This window comes from Peromyscus californicus, unplaced genomic scaffold (genome assembly GCF_007827085.1).
Source record: "Peromyscus californicus insignis strain IS unplaced genomic scaffold, ASM782708v3 Scaffold_14__1_contigs__length_90479793_seg_2, whole genome shotgun sequence".
Taxonomy (NCBI): Eukaryota; Metazoa; Chordata; class Mammalia; order Rodentia; family Cricetidae; genus Peromyscus; species Peromyscus californicus.
The window spans coordinates 37910257-37928801 of NW_026294436.1; the positions used below are offsets into that span (position 1 = coordinate 37910257).

At 47.4% G+C, this 18545-nt stretch overlaps 1 protein-coding gene across 3 annotated transcripts in view; it reads right to left on the reverse strand.

Moving 5' to 3' along the window:
- The window catches only part of Rgl1 (ral guanine nucleotide dissociation stimulator like 1), a 265779-nt gene that overhangs the window by 48153 nt on the left and 199081 nt on the right, over positions 1-18545 (reverse strand). For all 3 annotated transcript variants that reach the window (XM_052737182.1, XM_052737180.1, XM_052737181.1), the window contains one exon: positions 10975-11052. In XM_052737182.1, the coding sequence (XP_052593142.1) occupies positions 10975-11052 (78 nt within the window). The remainder of the gene's footprint in view (positions 1-10974; positions 11053-18545) is intronic.

Sequence of the window (18545 nt, forward strand, 5' to 3'; positions counted from 1 at the left end):
GAAGGAAAGTGACATGGCACATGTGACAGAGGAAAGGGAACAGCAGCTTTTCCATCGTCCCTGCCTGGCTCCACACCTCACAGGGCTGAATGGGAGGATCAGAGAACCAGGAAGGGGGATCCTGGCTGCAGCCAGGACTGCACAGGAAAGTGTGTCTGTTCAACTGGAGAAGTCACTGGGCCCTGTGCACAGAACAAGAAGGGGCTGGGAGAGGAGAAAACACAATTCCTCAGCAGCAGGACCACCTGTCAACTGGGACAGTTTGCTCACTCAGTCTCGCTGACCCCTAACCGGAAACACCGGCATCTCTCTGACACTGATCAGTTGTGATTTCAAACGGCACATCAATGGGACCTTCTGAGATACATCAGGAGAGACCTAACTGATAATATGATTACAATGACCTACCAAAAGTCACAGAAGGATGGGACTGAAAAGGATAAATGGCTTGGTGAGATCAACTCATGGAAGTCAACTTAGAATTTGCCACCAATCACAGAGACAAACTGAGCCTCAACATTTGTGACCCCACACCCGCTGGAAGAAGGTCATAGCTTTGAACTAATACTGCACATGCACTTGTGACCACGAGCACATACACACACACACACCCCAAAGGACACACTAAGACAGAGCAATTCAGAGGCCTCCAAACAAGAGCATTACCCAGAAGACACGGTCTTTAATAATGTGTGAAGACTGGAGTACTGAGACCAGGTGGGAAGCCTGAAATGTGCCACAGTTCTCTTTCAAGAGAACACTGATACCTCTTTTCCAAAGCAACTCTCTGGTGGGTTACAGAGCAGGACTCCTCTGTCCGAAAAGGAGGTGTGACTCAGAGTAGACATGCCAGATGGGTGGCCAGCAACAACAGCCAACCCTGGTGGCAGAGGACTACCAGAGTGGTGCTTTCTACCTCGGGCATTCTTGGCAAGAATCACCTTCCCTGCCTACTGCAAAAGCCTATGGGGAAAGGAACACACGTGATCAGATGCCCATGTGTGAACACACGTGATCAGATGCCCATGTGGAGCCTGCTAAGGTCAAGTCGAAGGCTGTCCTTCCAGGAGAGACCCCAGGGAGAATCAACATGATAACTAAGGTAGCATTACAGAGCGCTCTTTATTTTCCATATCCCCTTACTAACTATGCGGTAAATGTCACAATAGGGGGTCCAGGGACCTTTAGGGGGAACCTGGTCAAAGCTTCAGGAGGGTCTCCCTAGGGGCTGAGATCTTAAGGATAAGCAGGAATCAGTGGCATGGAAACTGGAGCAGCACTATAAGCAAAGGTCTTGAGGTGACACAGCCAAACAGTGAGTGGGCTCGAGTGTTGTTTAACGAAAGAACAGGAAGAGACGGGAGGAGCGGGGCACAGCGGCACATGCCATGTCAGGTGACACATGCTTTGTCCACCAACTTCTCAGTAAGGACAGGTCGTACTTGGTAACACCTGGCTAGCAAGGTGCCTTGGTAGAGGAGCATGGGAAAATAATCCCACCTTCCCAGTCACCAGGGTGGGGGGCGGCAACCCATGGGGTACCACAGCAGCCGCTGTATAGAGGACTCAGGGGTACCACAGCAGCCGCTGTATAGAGGACTCAGGGGTACCACAGCAGTCACTGTATAGAGGACTCAGGGGTACCACAGCAGCCGCTGTATAGAGGACTCAGGGGTACCACAGCAGTCACTGTATAGAGGACTCCTGGGGTACCACAGCAGCCGCTGTATAGAGGACTCAGGGGTACCACATCAGTCACTGTATAGAGGACTCAGGGGTACCACATCAGTCACTGTATAGAGGACTCAGGGGTACCACATCAGTCACTGTATAGAGGACTCTCGGGGTACCACAGCAGTCACTGTATAGAGGACTCAGGGGTACCACAGCAGCCGCTGTATAGAGGACTCAGGGGTACCACAGCAGTCACTGTATAGAGGACTCAGGGGTACCACAGCAGCCGCTGTATAGAGGACTCAGGGGTACCACAGCAGCCACTGTATAGAGGACTCTCGGGTACCACAGCAGTCACTGTATAGAGGACTCAGGGGTACCACAACAGTCACTGTATAGAGGACTCAGGGGTACCACAGCAGCCGCTGTATAGAGGACTCAGGGGTACCACAGCAGCCGCTATAGAAAGGACTCATGGGGTACCACAACAGCCGCTGTGCTCCAAGCACAGATGTGACAAACCCAGAGAACGTGAGTAACTACATAAAATTATTCTAAAATTCCAATGGCAACTAGACACTCTAGAATTAATAAGTTTAATACAAACTTTTTGGGGTACATCATCTCTTCCATGAGGTATAACTGCCAAAAATAAGATTACCACTACAAGAAAAGAATAACGCTATCCATTCGGAGATACTTTTCCTGCCCTAGAATCTATTTAAGACGATAACGTATTATACTTAATCACTGCCAGAAGATAAGACACAGAAACTTTTGGGAAAACAGCAGAATGTTTCCTTATTCTCGGGCAGTTTCTACAGACTTGATCACCTCCTTGAGCAAACAGGAAGAAAGAACAACCCGGGAGCACCATGCACCTCTTAGGGGACATGGCTGTGCCTTCGCCAAGCCATGCTGGTGGGGTGTAAAGGACTTTGTTAACCTTGAACCTGACAGAGCTGGACCCTCCACCTTGTTAGCCAAGTCAGGGAATGGTTTTCCTCCACCTCAGGGAAGATTGCCAGATAGAGGCGGCCAGCAAGATGGTTCCCTGATCACAAGGAACAAAGGAAGGGAGGCACAAAGTTTTGTTTCTCCTCCTCCCCTGCTTCCCCAAGGAATGGAAACAATACTATTTGGACTTGTCAGGGTCATCGTGCCTCAGCTTCCTGTACTTTCCATTGTCACACTGTGGTGTTTGTGGTAAGTAAGGACTCAAACACTGTGGTGGGACTGGAAGGAGGGGCTGTGATGGGGGAGGGATGCAAACAAATGGAAAGTCAAGATCTAAGCACAAGGAGACAGGGCAGGGCAGGGTGGGGGAGGGGCAGTTAAAAAGACAAAAAGCCTCAAGGCAAGACCTGGAAGAAGGAAGGCACACAGGTACAACTGAGCAAATAGCTTTGTAAGGTAGGGACAGGATGAGATGTGCCTGAAACCTATTGCCCAAAGTCAAGGTTACTCACACATCTGTCTTTCATTCCCACACTGAAGAGAAATATTTTCATTTTTACCACAGGGGAAGAATTAAAGGATACGTGATATAGAGAGCATGGCCTTGGCTAAATCGAAGCACTCCCACTTGCTCACTGTGTGACCCTGGACATGCTCCTCAGCCACCCAGGCTCCTCTTCGGTAGATGGAAGAAGGATTTAGAAGGTCATCAGGAGAATTTTTAGAGCACATACTGTGCACCCTCACTACACAATCAATAACTTCTGGCTATTATTAGAAAAGAGCACCGGTCACTCACTAAAATGATCAGTTCAGGCCCTCGATAACTCCCTCCTGGTCCCCGCAGTCTGAGAAGGGAGTTTATGCATTATACACAGGTGGCTTCTGTTTAAAGCCTGCTGAAGGTCTCCGCCATTTCACCATGGATGGAGGTGACCTTGGTGCTGTCAGCTGCAACCGGGTACCAAGGACAGGAAGCAAGCCCTCCTTTGATGGCCTGACTGACTGGGTCTTCCTTCATCCTTCCTCAGATCCTCAGACCATCTCCTTCCACATTTCACAACAGCTGTCTGCGGACCCCTCGGGGGTGTTATAATAAAGCCAACAGCTGGGTGAGACAGTGGGAATTAAAGGCATTAATGCCAAATGGTCTGAGTTTCCAGGTACCGATGTGGTCTTATGACTGTGAAGTGCTAACAGGGAGAGGAATCACAAGCAAGCACTGTGCCTGTTCCTTACTGGCAAGCCCGAGAGTGAGCGACCTAGGTGGGAAGCCCCGATGAACTGGACTCCAAACCCTTGACAGCATACTCACGACCTGATCTTAGCGAAAGCACCCAAGTTTGATGAAACCTGAATTGGTGGGCCTATGAAGTGAGGGCAGGGCCTCAGCACGTTTGTGATGGTAAACATACACACACACACACACACACACAGAGGAAACTTTTTAAAAGAGCACCCTGTATAGTTGAGAATACCACAGATAGGCTGCCAAGGCAGTGGCTAGCACCGCAAGGGTTAAATCCTGTTTCCACCGTCTAAACACTGAGACAAGACCCCACTGACACAGCTGTTTGTGATGGCCCCTACATGTTTCCAACAGGTAGACAACGCGGTCACGGCGCTGGAGAGACGGCTCACTGATGAATAGTTCCAACAGAGGACCTGGGTTTGGTTCCCAGAACCCACCTGGAGGCTCACAAATGACTGTAAATACAGTCGGGGGTCTGACACCTCCTCTGGCCTCCTAGGGCATTTCACACACATGGTGCGCAGCCATACATGCAGGCAAAGCACCCATACACATACAAATAATAAGTACATCTTAAAAAAGAAAATATTGCCATCTCGCTGATTTTTCCTCATGTTGAATCACTGCTTTAAAGGCAGTTTAAATCACTGACTTACTAGTCTTCGGTTATTAGAGCACCAATTTCTGCTCTGCAGATTTCTACCCACATCCCACAAAAACTGGTGAGTTTTTAAATTACGTTTTTTTTTTTTTTATCTTTCTTTGCTCTGTATGGACATTTAAAGACAACAACTTTCTCTTTAATGTGACATACTGCTCCATTCCCTTTGTTTTATTTAAAAGAAAAACATCTATTCCTTTCACGTTGTACCCTTCAGGTCTCCGAACTTTGGAGGTTTTACTATTCTCACTGTTCTGTTCATGCAGGTTTTGTTCTCTGTTGAGACCGAATCTTACTGTGTGTCCAAAGACGGTCTTAAACTTAAGTCTGCTGACATTACAGGTGTGCATCTCTATGCCTGAATTTGGTGTTTTACATCTCATTTTTCATGGATTTGTCCCTCTCTCAAATCTTCCCTTTTCCCATTTCCCTTGCAATCACTCAGTTTCAATGGCCTTCTTAGGGCATTTGGATTTCCTGGAATGTCTATTGATTGCAAACATTCCAAAAAGTTTTCCAATACTTTCCGCTGTAATTTCCCTAGGCACTAATAACCTCAGCTTCTTTCTAAAGTACGTCCCACATCTTGGATCATACTGTTTACTAGCTCCCTTGCCAGCCCCTGAGCGCTGGTGTCAGTACCCCCAGCTTCTGGGAAAAGTTACAAGAGTGACATTTGTATCTTCTGAACGTGTGGAAAGGAAAACGAGATGATTTCAACAGTCGGAAGCACGGTGATGGTAAAGAGTTCGAGAAAACAGAACTTGGCATCCCAGGAGGGAAGGGGTGCGATTCAATTAAAGAAAAGGAAACAAAACTATTTCGACTTTAGAGAGGACTGATTAAAGGAAAGCAATAAACATCATGGCCTGGGGAGTTTCAAATCTCTTTAAATAAAGTTATACACACACTATCCCCCCACACACACGCACACAAACAGAGCAATCGCACACATTTCAAAGAATTTGTGATGTAAAAGCTGGATTCTGTTCGCTTTGGAGTTCAATGGCTGTAGTAAATCTGTCCTACGAAAAGTTTCTTCCTCTTATCTGGTTCAAATTTTGCTGTTCGAAAAGACAGCATTTTATCATGTAAAACTGTCAACAGGGAGGGTGAAGAGGGCACAGGTAAATGAATGTGCGCAGAGCTCTTTTCTTCCATAATAGGAAGTAGGCTTCCTGATTCCCAAATAATGGTCGTTTTTTAGGAGCCCTGAGATAAAAAACAACATCGAGGCCCAGCTTCCTCTCGACACAGGCCTAGTCCGAACACCAGAAGTCACTGTGTGGCAAAGGGCTTAAAAACTAGAAGCCATGGAGACAGAATTCTTGGCAACTTGAGATACTCCCCTTGAGCCAGCTGACTTTGGAAGTTCTGAACATAACAGAGAGCCAGACCAGGACTCTCCACAGGTTGAAGCCACCCTGAGCAATCTGATAACTTTCTTAAACACAGAAAGAACACGAGTCGGTGTGAGTTCAAGACACCAGAAGCCAATCTTTCATCTTAAGGCTTTATCCATATTTTCATATTTTCCATCTTTATGTCCTCTGTTAGCTTGACTAGATCCATACTTAGAACATCAGAAATGTCTGGCAACTTGGACATGGAAGCTTATATAAAGTGTAAGAATTCCGATACAACTCACAGCAAAAATGGAAAAGTCGAACAATTTTGGACATTTTGTGCTCATGATTAAATCCAATAGTGATTCCCTGCTCCTGCTCCCAGTTCAACCCAGGTCCACAAAACTGAAGGCAAGGGCCCGCAAGCGGGTGTTTAGTTTCAGAGAGTCACTAGATCCCTGCTGCATGCTGCCCACCTGACATCACAGGGGACAGATGAACAGGCATTCTGTCACCCCTTGTATCCTCCTGCTGCACAGTGTCTCAGCTCAGCTCTTTCTGACGGCAGTGAGCAGCTGTGATGTCATGATCCGATAAGCAAACCAGGGCCTGACTCCTTTTTTCTGATAGTTTCATTCAGTCTGTTAAATACGCTTTCTCAGACAGAAAAGCAGCCAGGGAAATGTCTCAAAAGCCTAACATAGTATTTGGACCACATCTCTGATTTTGGTTTTTGAAAAACTAAATACGTTTTATGTTAGCTATCACAGACTTGAAAAGGACTCAAATATCGTATGTTCCAGGAACTCAATTTTCAGATGAAAACTCTCAAAGTGGGAGAACTAAAGTAACTAAACAGAGGCCACACGGCCGGGAAGGGACAGAGGACGGCACAGGAGGTGGGCCTTTCACCTTCCATGTGGCTGGCCCGAGACCACCTCAGGATTTGACTCACCTAATGTCAAAAAGGAACACAAACGGCTAAGCTCCCAAACAAGCATGCTTAGAAGTGCACGGATGCTGTGTAGCAGGCTTTCCTCCTAAGGTACTGGTGGTATTTAATGACATATCATCAAATGGAAGGGACAAGCCTTGTCCTATGCATTATGGGATGTTTAGGATCATCCTTGCCCTCTACCTACTAGATGCTAGTAGCAACTACCCCACTTAGGCACAACCAAAGTGTCTCCAAATACTGATCAATGTCCTCTGGGGGACAAAGTCACCCTGTGAGAATCAGTGCCACAAAACCATGCTTTCTACGCATCCACTGGCCAAGAGGAAACTGCCACTCACTGCTCCAGGTCAGGGGCCAGAGGTGTGGGGTGCTCGAGGATCAGCAGTGTCACATACAGATGGGAGGTGCTTCCCTGGTTTCTTCTCAGGAAAACATGCAGTGGCCATGTACAGAGATGGACATTGTCAGGAGAGCCACAAGATGGTATAAAGCGATAATGAGGACACGGAATACAAATTAATAAAAGGAGAAAAAAATTGAAGAAAGAAGAAAAGGAATTGGAAGAAAGAGGTCACCAGAGAGAAGGGGTTTTAGCATTCCAGAGTCTGGGGACAGAGCGACCTATTATAAAATAAAGTGCTATGTGTTCATCAGGCACAGTTCTTTCAAAAAGGCGACTCAGTTTGAGCAAAGGGGTCAAGAACTTTCCACCAAGTCACTGTGAGGCTTTGGGAAAGGACTATTGTCCCCAGATGACGGACCCCTCAGGGGAGTACTGTGTGAAGCTCTTTGTTAAGGTCCCATGTGCTTAGAACTCTAAAGCCCTTTAAAACAGCTTAGCCTGGAGTTTCACCCACATTAGAGTTCCAAGTGTACAATGAATTTCAGTGGGACTTTAAAATAATGAACACAGCTTTTCACATCCAGGGTACAATCAATTTTCCTAACTGCTACTTCCCGCAAACCTATTTAATCCTGAAACACCCTCTGGGAAACAGAAAGGCTCTGGGTATGTTTCAGGCTGTACTCTTCTTGGCTATTCCTGTGGCTAACTGAACACTAACTCCAGGTTTGATTGGCTTCCCACACGTGTGGCTAACTATATGCTTCTCACTGAATCCGCTCACAGGTCAAGCACACCTGTCACGCCAGTCTCTGGATTCTTACCGTTTCTTTTCTGGATATTCTCACAAACACCCATTAAAAAAGGATCCTCTTGAGAATTATTTTAGTGCCTTTCCATGGATGAACAAAAGCAATTTTAAATATTCTAGTCTCGTGATTTCTAAACCCTAAAGTGCTCAGGACTCACTCAAGGATCTTAAGCTGCAGATTCTAGTCCATTAAGTCGGGCTAGAACAATGGTTCTCAACCTTTTTAATACTGTGACCCTTTAATACAGTTCCTCATACTGTGGTGACCCCCAACCATAAAAATATTTTAGTTGCTACTTCATAACTATAATTTTGCTACTGTTATGAATCATAATGTTAATATTTGAGTTGGAAGATAATCTAATATGCAACCCCTGTGAAAAGGCCACTTGACAAACCCCAAGAAGTCACGACCCACAGGCTGAGAACCACTGGGCTAGGAGCAGTTCACCTTCATTTCTCAAGTTTCCTGGATGCTGAGCCGCTGGTCCTTAGGACCATGGAGTAAGCATTGTGGGCATGGATGCCTCCAGACCCAACCCATCCTGATGACCTATGTTATAATGCTTCCCCATCTACACAAAGCTTGTACAGCAACCGGCCTACAGCTCACCAGGGAAAATCCAAACCCTTTGTGAATGATTAAAGCCCTTCACAGTGTAATCTCAGACTAGTTTCAGCCCCACAGACTCTCCTGACCCACATGCAATGCCATGAAGTAGCTCCAACAACTCTCTGTTGCTTCTCGAAATCCCACGTACACTGAATTTCCCTGATCGGCCCTGCTGGTCCCTCTGCCTGGACAGCCACTGCCCAAGTCTTGACCATCCTTCACCTGTCACTTCCTCCCCTGGCCCATCTCCTGTAGCAATAATGTGATGGTTTCTCCTACCATAGCTTGCCCTGGAGTTTTAAATATGTACATTAGCTTGTCTATTTTTCTGCAATAAATTACAGAAAAGAAATGCAAGGTGTCTAGATCCTACTTAGAGGTTAAAAAGACTGTTTTTCTTACTTCCACACCTACAGTCCCTAAAGTGTCGGAACCACCAGGGAATCTTGTGGAGAGCTAAAGACTATACAGGAAAGCTCAATTATGTTCCCACTCTGGTTTTTGGCCCCAAATGAGTATTTAGCAGTAGAGATTAGTTTTGGATCTCAGAGTATCCATCCCATCTGCTCCAGAACATAACCGTACAGTGACCTCTATCCCCACACCATGGCTATTTCTCCAATATCTTCTAGATCATTCTCATCAGTGTAAACAATTGCCCATTAAAATAAACCACACATGGTACACAAATCAAAATGCCTTCCTAATCCCCAGATCACAGACTATGAGATTTCTGAATCCCCGTTTATGGCAAAACTGTTCCTGTCTACATTTCACCATACTTCCATTCACCAAAACCACTTGCCCTTATCACTGTGACCCACAGTACTGCTGGGAGGACATCACCTCTCACACCCCTCTTCAGTTTGCACATGGCAGCACTAGAGACGGCAGGTAACCCCTCTGGAACTCCTCTTCACAGGCTTCTGAGGCACAACTGCCTCTTCTAACTTAACTTCCCCCACTCTGCTCACCCCACAGCGGCTCTAGTCTCCTTCAACAAACCTTCTGTTTTCACTGACTCAAAACGGTAAAGGGAACCAAGGGCCAGTCTCTAGCCCTTCTCTGGCTCTCCCCTTCAGTTCCCAGGAGATAGCAGGCAGCATTATGACTTTAAATACCACCTAGGCTGTCCAAGTGAATACCACCATCCAGACAGCCCATCAAGACCAGACTCACCGATTACCTCAAAATTAACATCTAAGATTCACTTGCTGACACACACTCCCACCAAACTTGATCCCCATTCCCAGTCATGTCTCAGGAAGGTTCTAGTATAGCCCTTGGTGGTATCCTTGCCCTCTCTGTCTTCCAGATAAGCCATGTGTTTCAGCATCTACACAAGCAGTACACCTTAATCCTCGCTTGAGTCCAGACTCCCATCACCCCTTGCCTGGACCCTTATCAAGGTGCTAACCAGGCTCCTTGCCTCTATCCCTACTGCTAACCTACCTTCCACAGAGAACCACAGCTCGCCTAAAAATGAAGGCTGCAGGGCTGCTCTCAACGCCTTCCTCAGAATCAAATTCAACATCCTGCCCCAAGTCCCTCACCGCCTTACTATGTCTGCACTACCAACCCCTGAGTTTCATCCCGACACCTGCCATGCTGTTCTCTCACCTCCATCCTGAACACCCGCCATGCTGTTCTCTCACCTCCATCCTGAACACCCGCCATGCCGTTCTCTACCTCCAGCCTGAACACCCGCCATGCCGTTCCTTCACCTCCATCCTGAACACCCGCCATGCCGTTCCTTCACCTCCATCCTGAACACCCGCCATGCCGTTCTCTACCTCCATCCTGAACACCCGCCATGCTGTTCTCTCATCTCCATCCTGAACACCCGCCATGCCGTTCTCTACCTCCAGCCTGAACACCCGCCATGCCGTTCCTTCACCTCCATCCTGAACACCCGCCATGCCGTTCCTTCACCTCCATCCTGAACACCCGCCATGCCGTTCTCTACCTCCATCCTGAACACCCGCCATGCCGTTCTCTGTATCTCCATCCTGAACACCCGCCATGCCGTTCCCTCACCTCCATCCTGAACACCTGCCATGCCGTTCTCTGTATCTCCATCCTGAACACCTGCCATGCCATTCTCTCATCTCCATCCTTAGACCTGCCATGTCATTCCCTACATCTCCCTGCTGCATCACTGGATCACTCTAACCCCACCTCAGAGTCTCTTTCATATCTTTTGCCTACACATCACAGGGCTTGGCTCACACCTCATACCCTGTGCTCCAAGTGCTGGAATTGCAGGCAGGCACCACCATGTTCTTGCACCCCTGAGCTCAGTAAGACGCCACTCTGACTGAGAGCTAGTGGGACTGCTAATGAGAAAGAAGACACTCACTTTCGGATCACAGCCTTGGACTCCGATGAACTCTGACCTCCATCTTCTTCATAGTTTGGGCCTGTCAGGTTTCCATACCTTTAAAGATTAAAACAGTCAAACAGACACAGTCAGAAGGCTGCTCTATATAATGTCGAGCACAAAATAAGATGTCAGGAGTAATTAAGAAAATAAATATATATGAAGGAACATGAGAAGCATTAACAAGAATACGTGATAGATAGACCAGTATACTCCAAACAGAATCAGAATGTAACTACCACACCTCTTTAAAACGTTCTCCTAATCTTCCACAGTTCCTGTAATTTCTTTTACACAACAGGGTTTCATCTCAGCAAGAGCACCAGACATTACCTGCTATAAGGAAGGCAGATTCCTCATGAGCTCTCACACACAAGCTAATTCCCACCCTCTGATGTCTCTACACCAGGCAGACACAGCTGTGTGGTCACAGTTCCAGACTTGGGCCACACATGGGCACAACAATGACGTATCCTCGAGACACTTGGGAGTGTGGTCTTCTTTTGAAAAGACCAGTGTTGGAGGATCCTGGAAATAACTTTGGGTCTCAGAGTCTGGGGAGGAGATGAGGGCTGAAGGACAGTATTGTGTCACTGGCACCAGGCCAGCAGCTGTGACTGCACCGCCACCAAGCCGGGCTGATGGAGACCCAGTACCTGAGAAGAGGGGAACAGGGGTCCTACTTTTGGAAAAGCTGTCAGTGCTTAGAATTTAAGGTTTTATTTGTCACGAACTCAAATTTTTCCTAAATAAGTTGATCAGTTGCTAAGTATACTATTAGCTTTTTATTTCAACCCCATGTGTAGCTAGTTGATTTTATACTAAAATGTCACATTTTGTTGGAGTGGCTCAGTGGTAGAGTGCTTTGCCTAGCATGTCCAAGGCCCAAGCTTCTATCCCCAACTCTGCAAGCCAAGTAAGAGAATATGCATTTAATCAGTTGACACCCAGTCCCTAAGGAAGATGCCATTAACTCAGAAGGGCTGAACTATTTCTGCAGTTCCACCTCCCAACAAGAAAGAATTCGAAGAGTCCCTAGAGTTTACAAAGCTGTTTGTCACCCCAAGGTTTTGATACCAGAAATTCTACATTTGGTGGGTTTACATTTTTAAAGAGCACACTTTATCTTGTATAATGGGATTAAAGGCTCTAGTACTCTATGGCTCCTTGTTCCTAGAATTTACAAATTCTTTACAAAATAAAAGCCCACCATCTGCTTTGACTGACTGTCGTCCATCTGGTGCCCCCATCACCCTATCCTGACAAGTTCCAGGTTGTGCCTCTAGGCAACACACACACACACACACACACACACACACACACACACACACGCACGCACGCACGCACGCACGCACGCACACACACCCCTGTTCTTTCTCCAGCTCATCAGCCTTCTGGGTTTCTTGGCCACACAGAGGCATTTTCCATGGTCCTGACCTCCTAGCCTCTTCACCCTTTGCACACCTGAGCTGAGAGTTTCTGGGGCTGCCCTCTGCTCTTCCTGAGACAGGAGCTCAGCGAGACTAAGATTTCCTCACCCCACATTGGCCAGGCAGGAGAGGGAAATAAACAAAGTGGGATTCTTTTGGCCCCTTCGTTGGCCACCACCATCGTGAACTGTGTCCCTGTGTTGCCTCAGAGAGAATTTTGTGGTTTGCTGAAGTGGGAGAGGCTGGGGAGGGTGCAGGAAAGAGGAGGCCATTTGCAAGGCCGCCCAGCTTTCCTATCTCTCCCTGCAGCCCTCACTTACTAAATAGGGCACTTGATCTTTGTTTTGTTACGTTAATTTGTCTATGAGTGTTCTCTCTGCAAATGTCTTTTATCTTCCAACTAGGAATTGTGAGGGGTATAAATAGACAAGGAGCGCACTTCCAAGGAAAAGATACACACTATTGCTCTGATAGCTGGAGGTTTTAACTCCAAGTTTCCAGACCTTCCTGGACTTTTGTCTCTAGTTTCTTGGGCTCTCCTGCTCTTTTTTGGGTCTTTTTGGAACTTTTTGGAGGTTGGGTAGCACCAGGACCTATCTCAGCTGTCCCCCTAGAATATGATTTCACCATGGTCTGTCATTTGGTGCCAAGAAAGACTATGCATACGTATTCTTGCACATTAATTAGCCTGTTACCATTGACGATGGCTAAGATCATACAACTATTCATTCTCTTCACTGCCGGAGTGTCCACAGTTCACAACTAGGGCCAAGGTGATGGTCTAAAAATAACTCAGAGGCCTCCAAGAGCTGTCAATTATCAGCCATAGGTTAGAAGGGCATAGGACCGAGTTGCTCAAATCTTGCTCCATCCAACCCAGGGGAAAGCCTCCAGCTCCATTTACGACATACTTCAGTGTAAACACTTCTCCTGTTTCTACCCCGCCTCTAACTACCACCCTCTTTGGGTTAAAGCAATTCACCAGCCACTTAATTAAGCTGATCTCTTGGCTTCTGCCCAGTCATCACAACTATGCTGTTCAAGGAAATCAGATCATGGTCCTTCTCCATTCAGACCCCTCCCATGATTCCAATCAGAGAAAAGACCATTCTCACTTCTCTTACCGACCCTGAAATCTTCGCCTCACTGCGCTCTACCCATATCTCCCACATTTCCCCTCACCCACTCCTGTCCATGGCCTCCACCTGTCCCATGGACCATCAGTCACCCCTCTGCTTCACAACTGTCACTTGCTTCTGCCGCTTCCCATGGCAGGTTCCCTCAGCCCCTTGGGTCTTTGCTGCTGCCTCCCCTGGACATCCTGTTTAAAATGCAACCCAATTCTAACACCATCCCCTTCACCACCTTATTCTCTACAGCTTTCAATATCTTCTGAAATGGTATACAGTCAGTGTTTTCCTGTTGGTATCTGCTAGAACATGAACCTCTTTTTTGGTTGTTTTTGTTTTTGTTTTTCCAGACAGGGTTTCTCCTGTAACTGCCCTGGCTGTCCTGGAACTCACTTTGTAGACCAGGCTGGCCTCAAACTCACAGAGATCTGCCTGCCTCTGCCTACCAAGTGCTGGGATTAAAGGCGTGCGCCACTGCCGCTGCCGCCACCGCCACCACCACCACCCGTCTAGAACATGAATTTTATGTGAGCGGCATCTTTGACTCTTGTGCTCACTGCTCTTTGGAGCTTAAGACAAGGCTTGCACCCTGCTGATGCAGGTGAGTAGTAAGTGTTCCAGTGAGGCTAGAGCAGATGTGATAACACACTGCTCCAATACTAGGTTCAGAGGCTGCAAAAACACCATCTGGCCCCAACTCACACAGGACCTTAACCTGTCGGTGCTCTCATTTCTAAGGGAGCACAAAATGTTCATTTTAAGTTTTGGCTGTGGTTACTCAAAATGTCCAAAATTAACATGAAAAAGTTTTAAGATTTTTAAAGAGAGATCGGAAGGTGTTAGCAGGATGAAGCCATAAGGTGTATGTGCTATTCTAAAGCAGACAAAGGGTGTGAGAACCTTCTAGAATCGAATGTACTGGGCAGGGGTGACTGCTCTTATACTTTTCTCATTGTTATGGGGAATTGATGCTCTACAGGAAAAACAAAATGTATCCAGCTCTGGAGTCGAGAGCTCTTTAACGTTCATGGCAGAGTCGGTTTTACCAGACCAGGAATGCCTCTTTGATGTTTCCCCAACCTGCTCACGGCTTCCCATCAAAGTCAAGGCAGTAAACAGAGGGTGTGCATGTGCTTAATTAGTGGAGCAGAAAATCTACAGACAAACCTGTCAACAATGTCATCTCCAATTCCCACAAACCCTCCTTAGGACTAAGATCAAAGCTCAACCCCCTTTGGCTTACCACGGAGCAAGTGCCCCCCCTCTTTAGAAAACTGAAATCAAAATCCAAATTGCCGGATGACCTTTGACACGGTTTTCTCCGTTGTCGCCAGGCAAAGGAAAGATTTACAAATGCCTTGTACAGTAGAACTGTGGGCAATTATTTACTGCAGCCTGAAAATTACCTGAATGGGGTGGCGGGGGGCGGGGGGGGGGGGCTAATGTTTAAATAAGGAAGAGCCAACTCTAAGGGTTTTCTTTGAAACCCATCTGAGCAGACCAAGTATTTAATGAGTATCTGAAGGGAGGGATGACCAGGGTGTTGGTAGTTCAAAGAATTCCCAAGTTGTCCAGATGCTGTCTCTCTGTAGAGGGATCTGTCACATCATTCTGCCCCAGCAGGAAAGCCTCAGTAGAAGCCGCCAGGATGGGATCATCCTGCAGAACTTTGTGAGTCCTACTTGACGCTGGCAAATGAGCCTCTGGTAAGAGCAGGTGATTTGTTGTAGGCCAGGAGCTGTGCCAAGAGCTTCTCGGGACTGTGTCACTCAGTTCCCATAACCATCCCACAGGGTGGTATCATTCTTCAAAATTCACGGGAGGGGGAAATGTGACCCAGAAAGCTTACTTAATAACCCCTGGATGACACCATTGGTAAGTGGAGCAGGGATTTGGACCTTGACAGGCAGGCCTGGGCCCAACGCTAAGTCACTGCCCTCCCACCAAGCCGTAAGGCCCTATCTACTCGTTCATTTTATGATGTCAGGACCTTGTTCATTCATTTATGAATTTATCCTTGGACTTATTCAGTCATCATTGGATGAAGATTGTTTATTAAGGACTATGTCCAGGTACTTACTATTCCAGACATTAAGAATAAGGCATCAGGGGCTGGGGAAATGGCTAGGGAAGTGGGTCTAAGTACTTCCGAAGTGAGCGTGGCGATCTCAGTTCAAATCCCCAGTAGCCACGTAAAAAGCCGGACATGGCTGCACACAATGAAAACTTCGGTGGAGGATGGAGACAGTAAGGTTGATTACTGGGGCTATCTCCAGGTCCAGTGACAGACACTCAAGAGAATAAGAGAATTCCCAAGAGAATAAGGTGGATAGAGCAGAACACCTAACATCTTCCTCCCGACTCTGCATGTCCATGCACACACTTGCCCATACGCCACACATATCTACACTCAACACATATGAACACACACATACACACACACACACACACACACACACACACACACACACACACACACACAAAGACACACATACACCTGAAAAAAGAAGGAGGAGGAGGAGGCAGCACCCCAAATCTGTCTCCATGAAGCCCACACTGTGCTGACAGGATATAGAGAACTATGAAGTAATGAGTTCATATATGCTCAGAGTGAAGCAGATAGTGGACAGGCAGAAGCAGGCGATGGTGTCCAGGCACCAGAGAAGGTCAGAAACTGCTGTTTCAGTGGACGACACGACAATTCAGTAAAGCCCTCCAGAGGAGAAGGGGTGAGCCAGACGTCCCAGGAGAGCCGGTACAAAGGCCTGGGCACAGAGGCAAGACGGTGTTTTTAAGGAACACTGAGGAGTGAGAGGGCGAAGGGCAGGGCAGGGCAGACAGGAGGCAAGGCCTGGTGCCAACACGCGGGTCAGGACGGCCTGGTGCCAACACGCGGGGCAGGACGGCCTGGCGCATTATGGCAAGATCGGGCTTTACTCCTCTTTCGCTTTCTTCTACAGCCCTGGGCCTGGCAGAGCAGACATGGAACACAATCTAGAGCCAGCTTGCCTCCTCCTGCTGTAAAGAAAGCAAGCCTGGGGAGGGCAGAGAAAGGGGATGCTTGGTGGGAACTTTGAAGACAACACGGAGGAAGCGAAAGGAGGGAGACCACACAGGAAGCCGCTGACTCGAGGACCTCTGGGAGTCTCTGGATGAATCCCAGCTTTGGAACACTTGGGCATCCTCTCACTGACCCACAGGAACTCAAGTCAGGCAGAAGAAAAATGTCCAGAAGCCACCTTGACTCAGGAGAACGCCATGCACACAGCAGCCAGTGGCTGTCTGGAACACTAAGTGAAGCCCGGGAAGGCTTTGCCCTGTGTCCCACAGACCAGACAGGGCTGTTTTGAAGCACCCTAAATAATGTCTTCCACGGAAGGCACTCCCACCTCCCAGGTCTGACAAAGAACTGGGTCATGGTCACCTAGCCTACCTTGGAAAAGTCCGGTTCCCGCTGTGAAGTTAGTTACTGGAGGGGATGGCATAAGTCACAGAAAAAAAAAAAAAAAAAAAAAAGACAGGAACATATTCTAGGCACCCTCTGCTTGAAGAAACAGAAGCCGGGATCCTTGAGTAAATTTACAAAAGTCTGAGAACCGCTAAATTACATGTATAAGATTATTATTAGTACTTTTTCTAAAGAACGATTCCAGTGTTAGCAAGTAGACTTGTGTATGTTGGGGCCGGGGGGGGGGGGGGAATATACGTATAAGTACGGGTGATGTGTATATATGTAACGTATGCACTTATATGTGTGCAGGTGCATGCATGTATACAGGGGCCAGAGAAGGGGAAGGGCTGGGGGCGGGGGGCATCCTTTACTTCCTTTAGACAGGGTTTCTCCATGAACTTGGAGCTGAGTTGGCAGCCAGCCCCAGCAATCCTCCTGTCTCTGTACCCCATAGCACTAAGGTTATAGGTGGGGTGGCCACTCCTGACGTTTTAGGTGGATGTTTGGGATTCACACTCAGGTTCTTAGACTTGTGCGGCAAGTGCTCTGACCCACTGGGTCATCTCCGGAACCTCTTAGGAGACTCTTCAAGGGGTTTGTGATCAACTTTTTCTACCAATTGCTAGAACATGGTCAAAACTGCTGCTTTAGATTATGAGTTAAATTGAAAACTTTTCAGCTACCACTCAGAATATATCCACATTGTCTTTCAAGTCCTTATCAGTTTTCTAATTTCCAAATATATACATCCTTTAAAAAGAATCCTTCAGAGTAATTCACTATTCCAGGTTTTTTTAAAATGGTAACTGCATACTGAATACCACATGCCCCATTTGCTAAGTGGGGAAGAAAAGCAGAAAGGCCCAGCTCAGCTCAAAGGAAACATGTTTGTCTCTTAGGCGTTACAAACCCTACCGAAGGAAGAGAAAGCCAGCCTAGCTACAATCTGAGGCAAAGCCTCTGACAGTGTCCCTCCAGTGTCGATGTTAGCAGAACTTCACCATCATCCCATAAAGCAGGGCTCTGCTCCCCCCACGTTCCCACTGACAGTTCCCACAGTTCAGCCGAGTAAGAGGCAGGTCCACTTGGAAGAAAAAAAAAAAAAACCAGTCCAGTTACCAGAGACAATCAAAGCAGCCAGGAAGAGAAAATTTATTTCCAGCTTCCCTCGTGTGGTTGTGGTTGGAGGTAATTCTAAAACGGTACTGGATTAAAGTTGTCTGGTTTACCCAAAGCACCTGGCACAGTTACAAGGAGAAAACAGCAACCGTGCTTGTCCGCTCAGGCTGGGGCTGAACTTCCAATGGCGCTTCCTGAGCTGGGGGACCACAGATGACCAGGGCATGCGGCCCTGAGCAGGACAAAGGGTAGACACCCGCCCCTGGCATCCGAGAGCCCAGGAGTAAGAGATTTGAAGAAAAAATCTCCCTAAGTTGTCCTTGTTTCTCAGCTATTGCCGCTATAATGAACTGCCAGCCATTCGGAGGCTTCCAACACCTGACTGTTCAATGGTTAACATTGGTCTGAAGTCCAGCATGG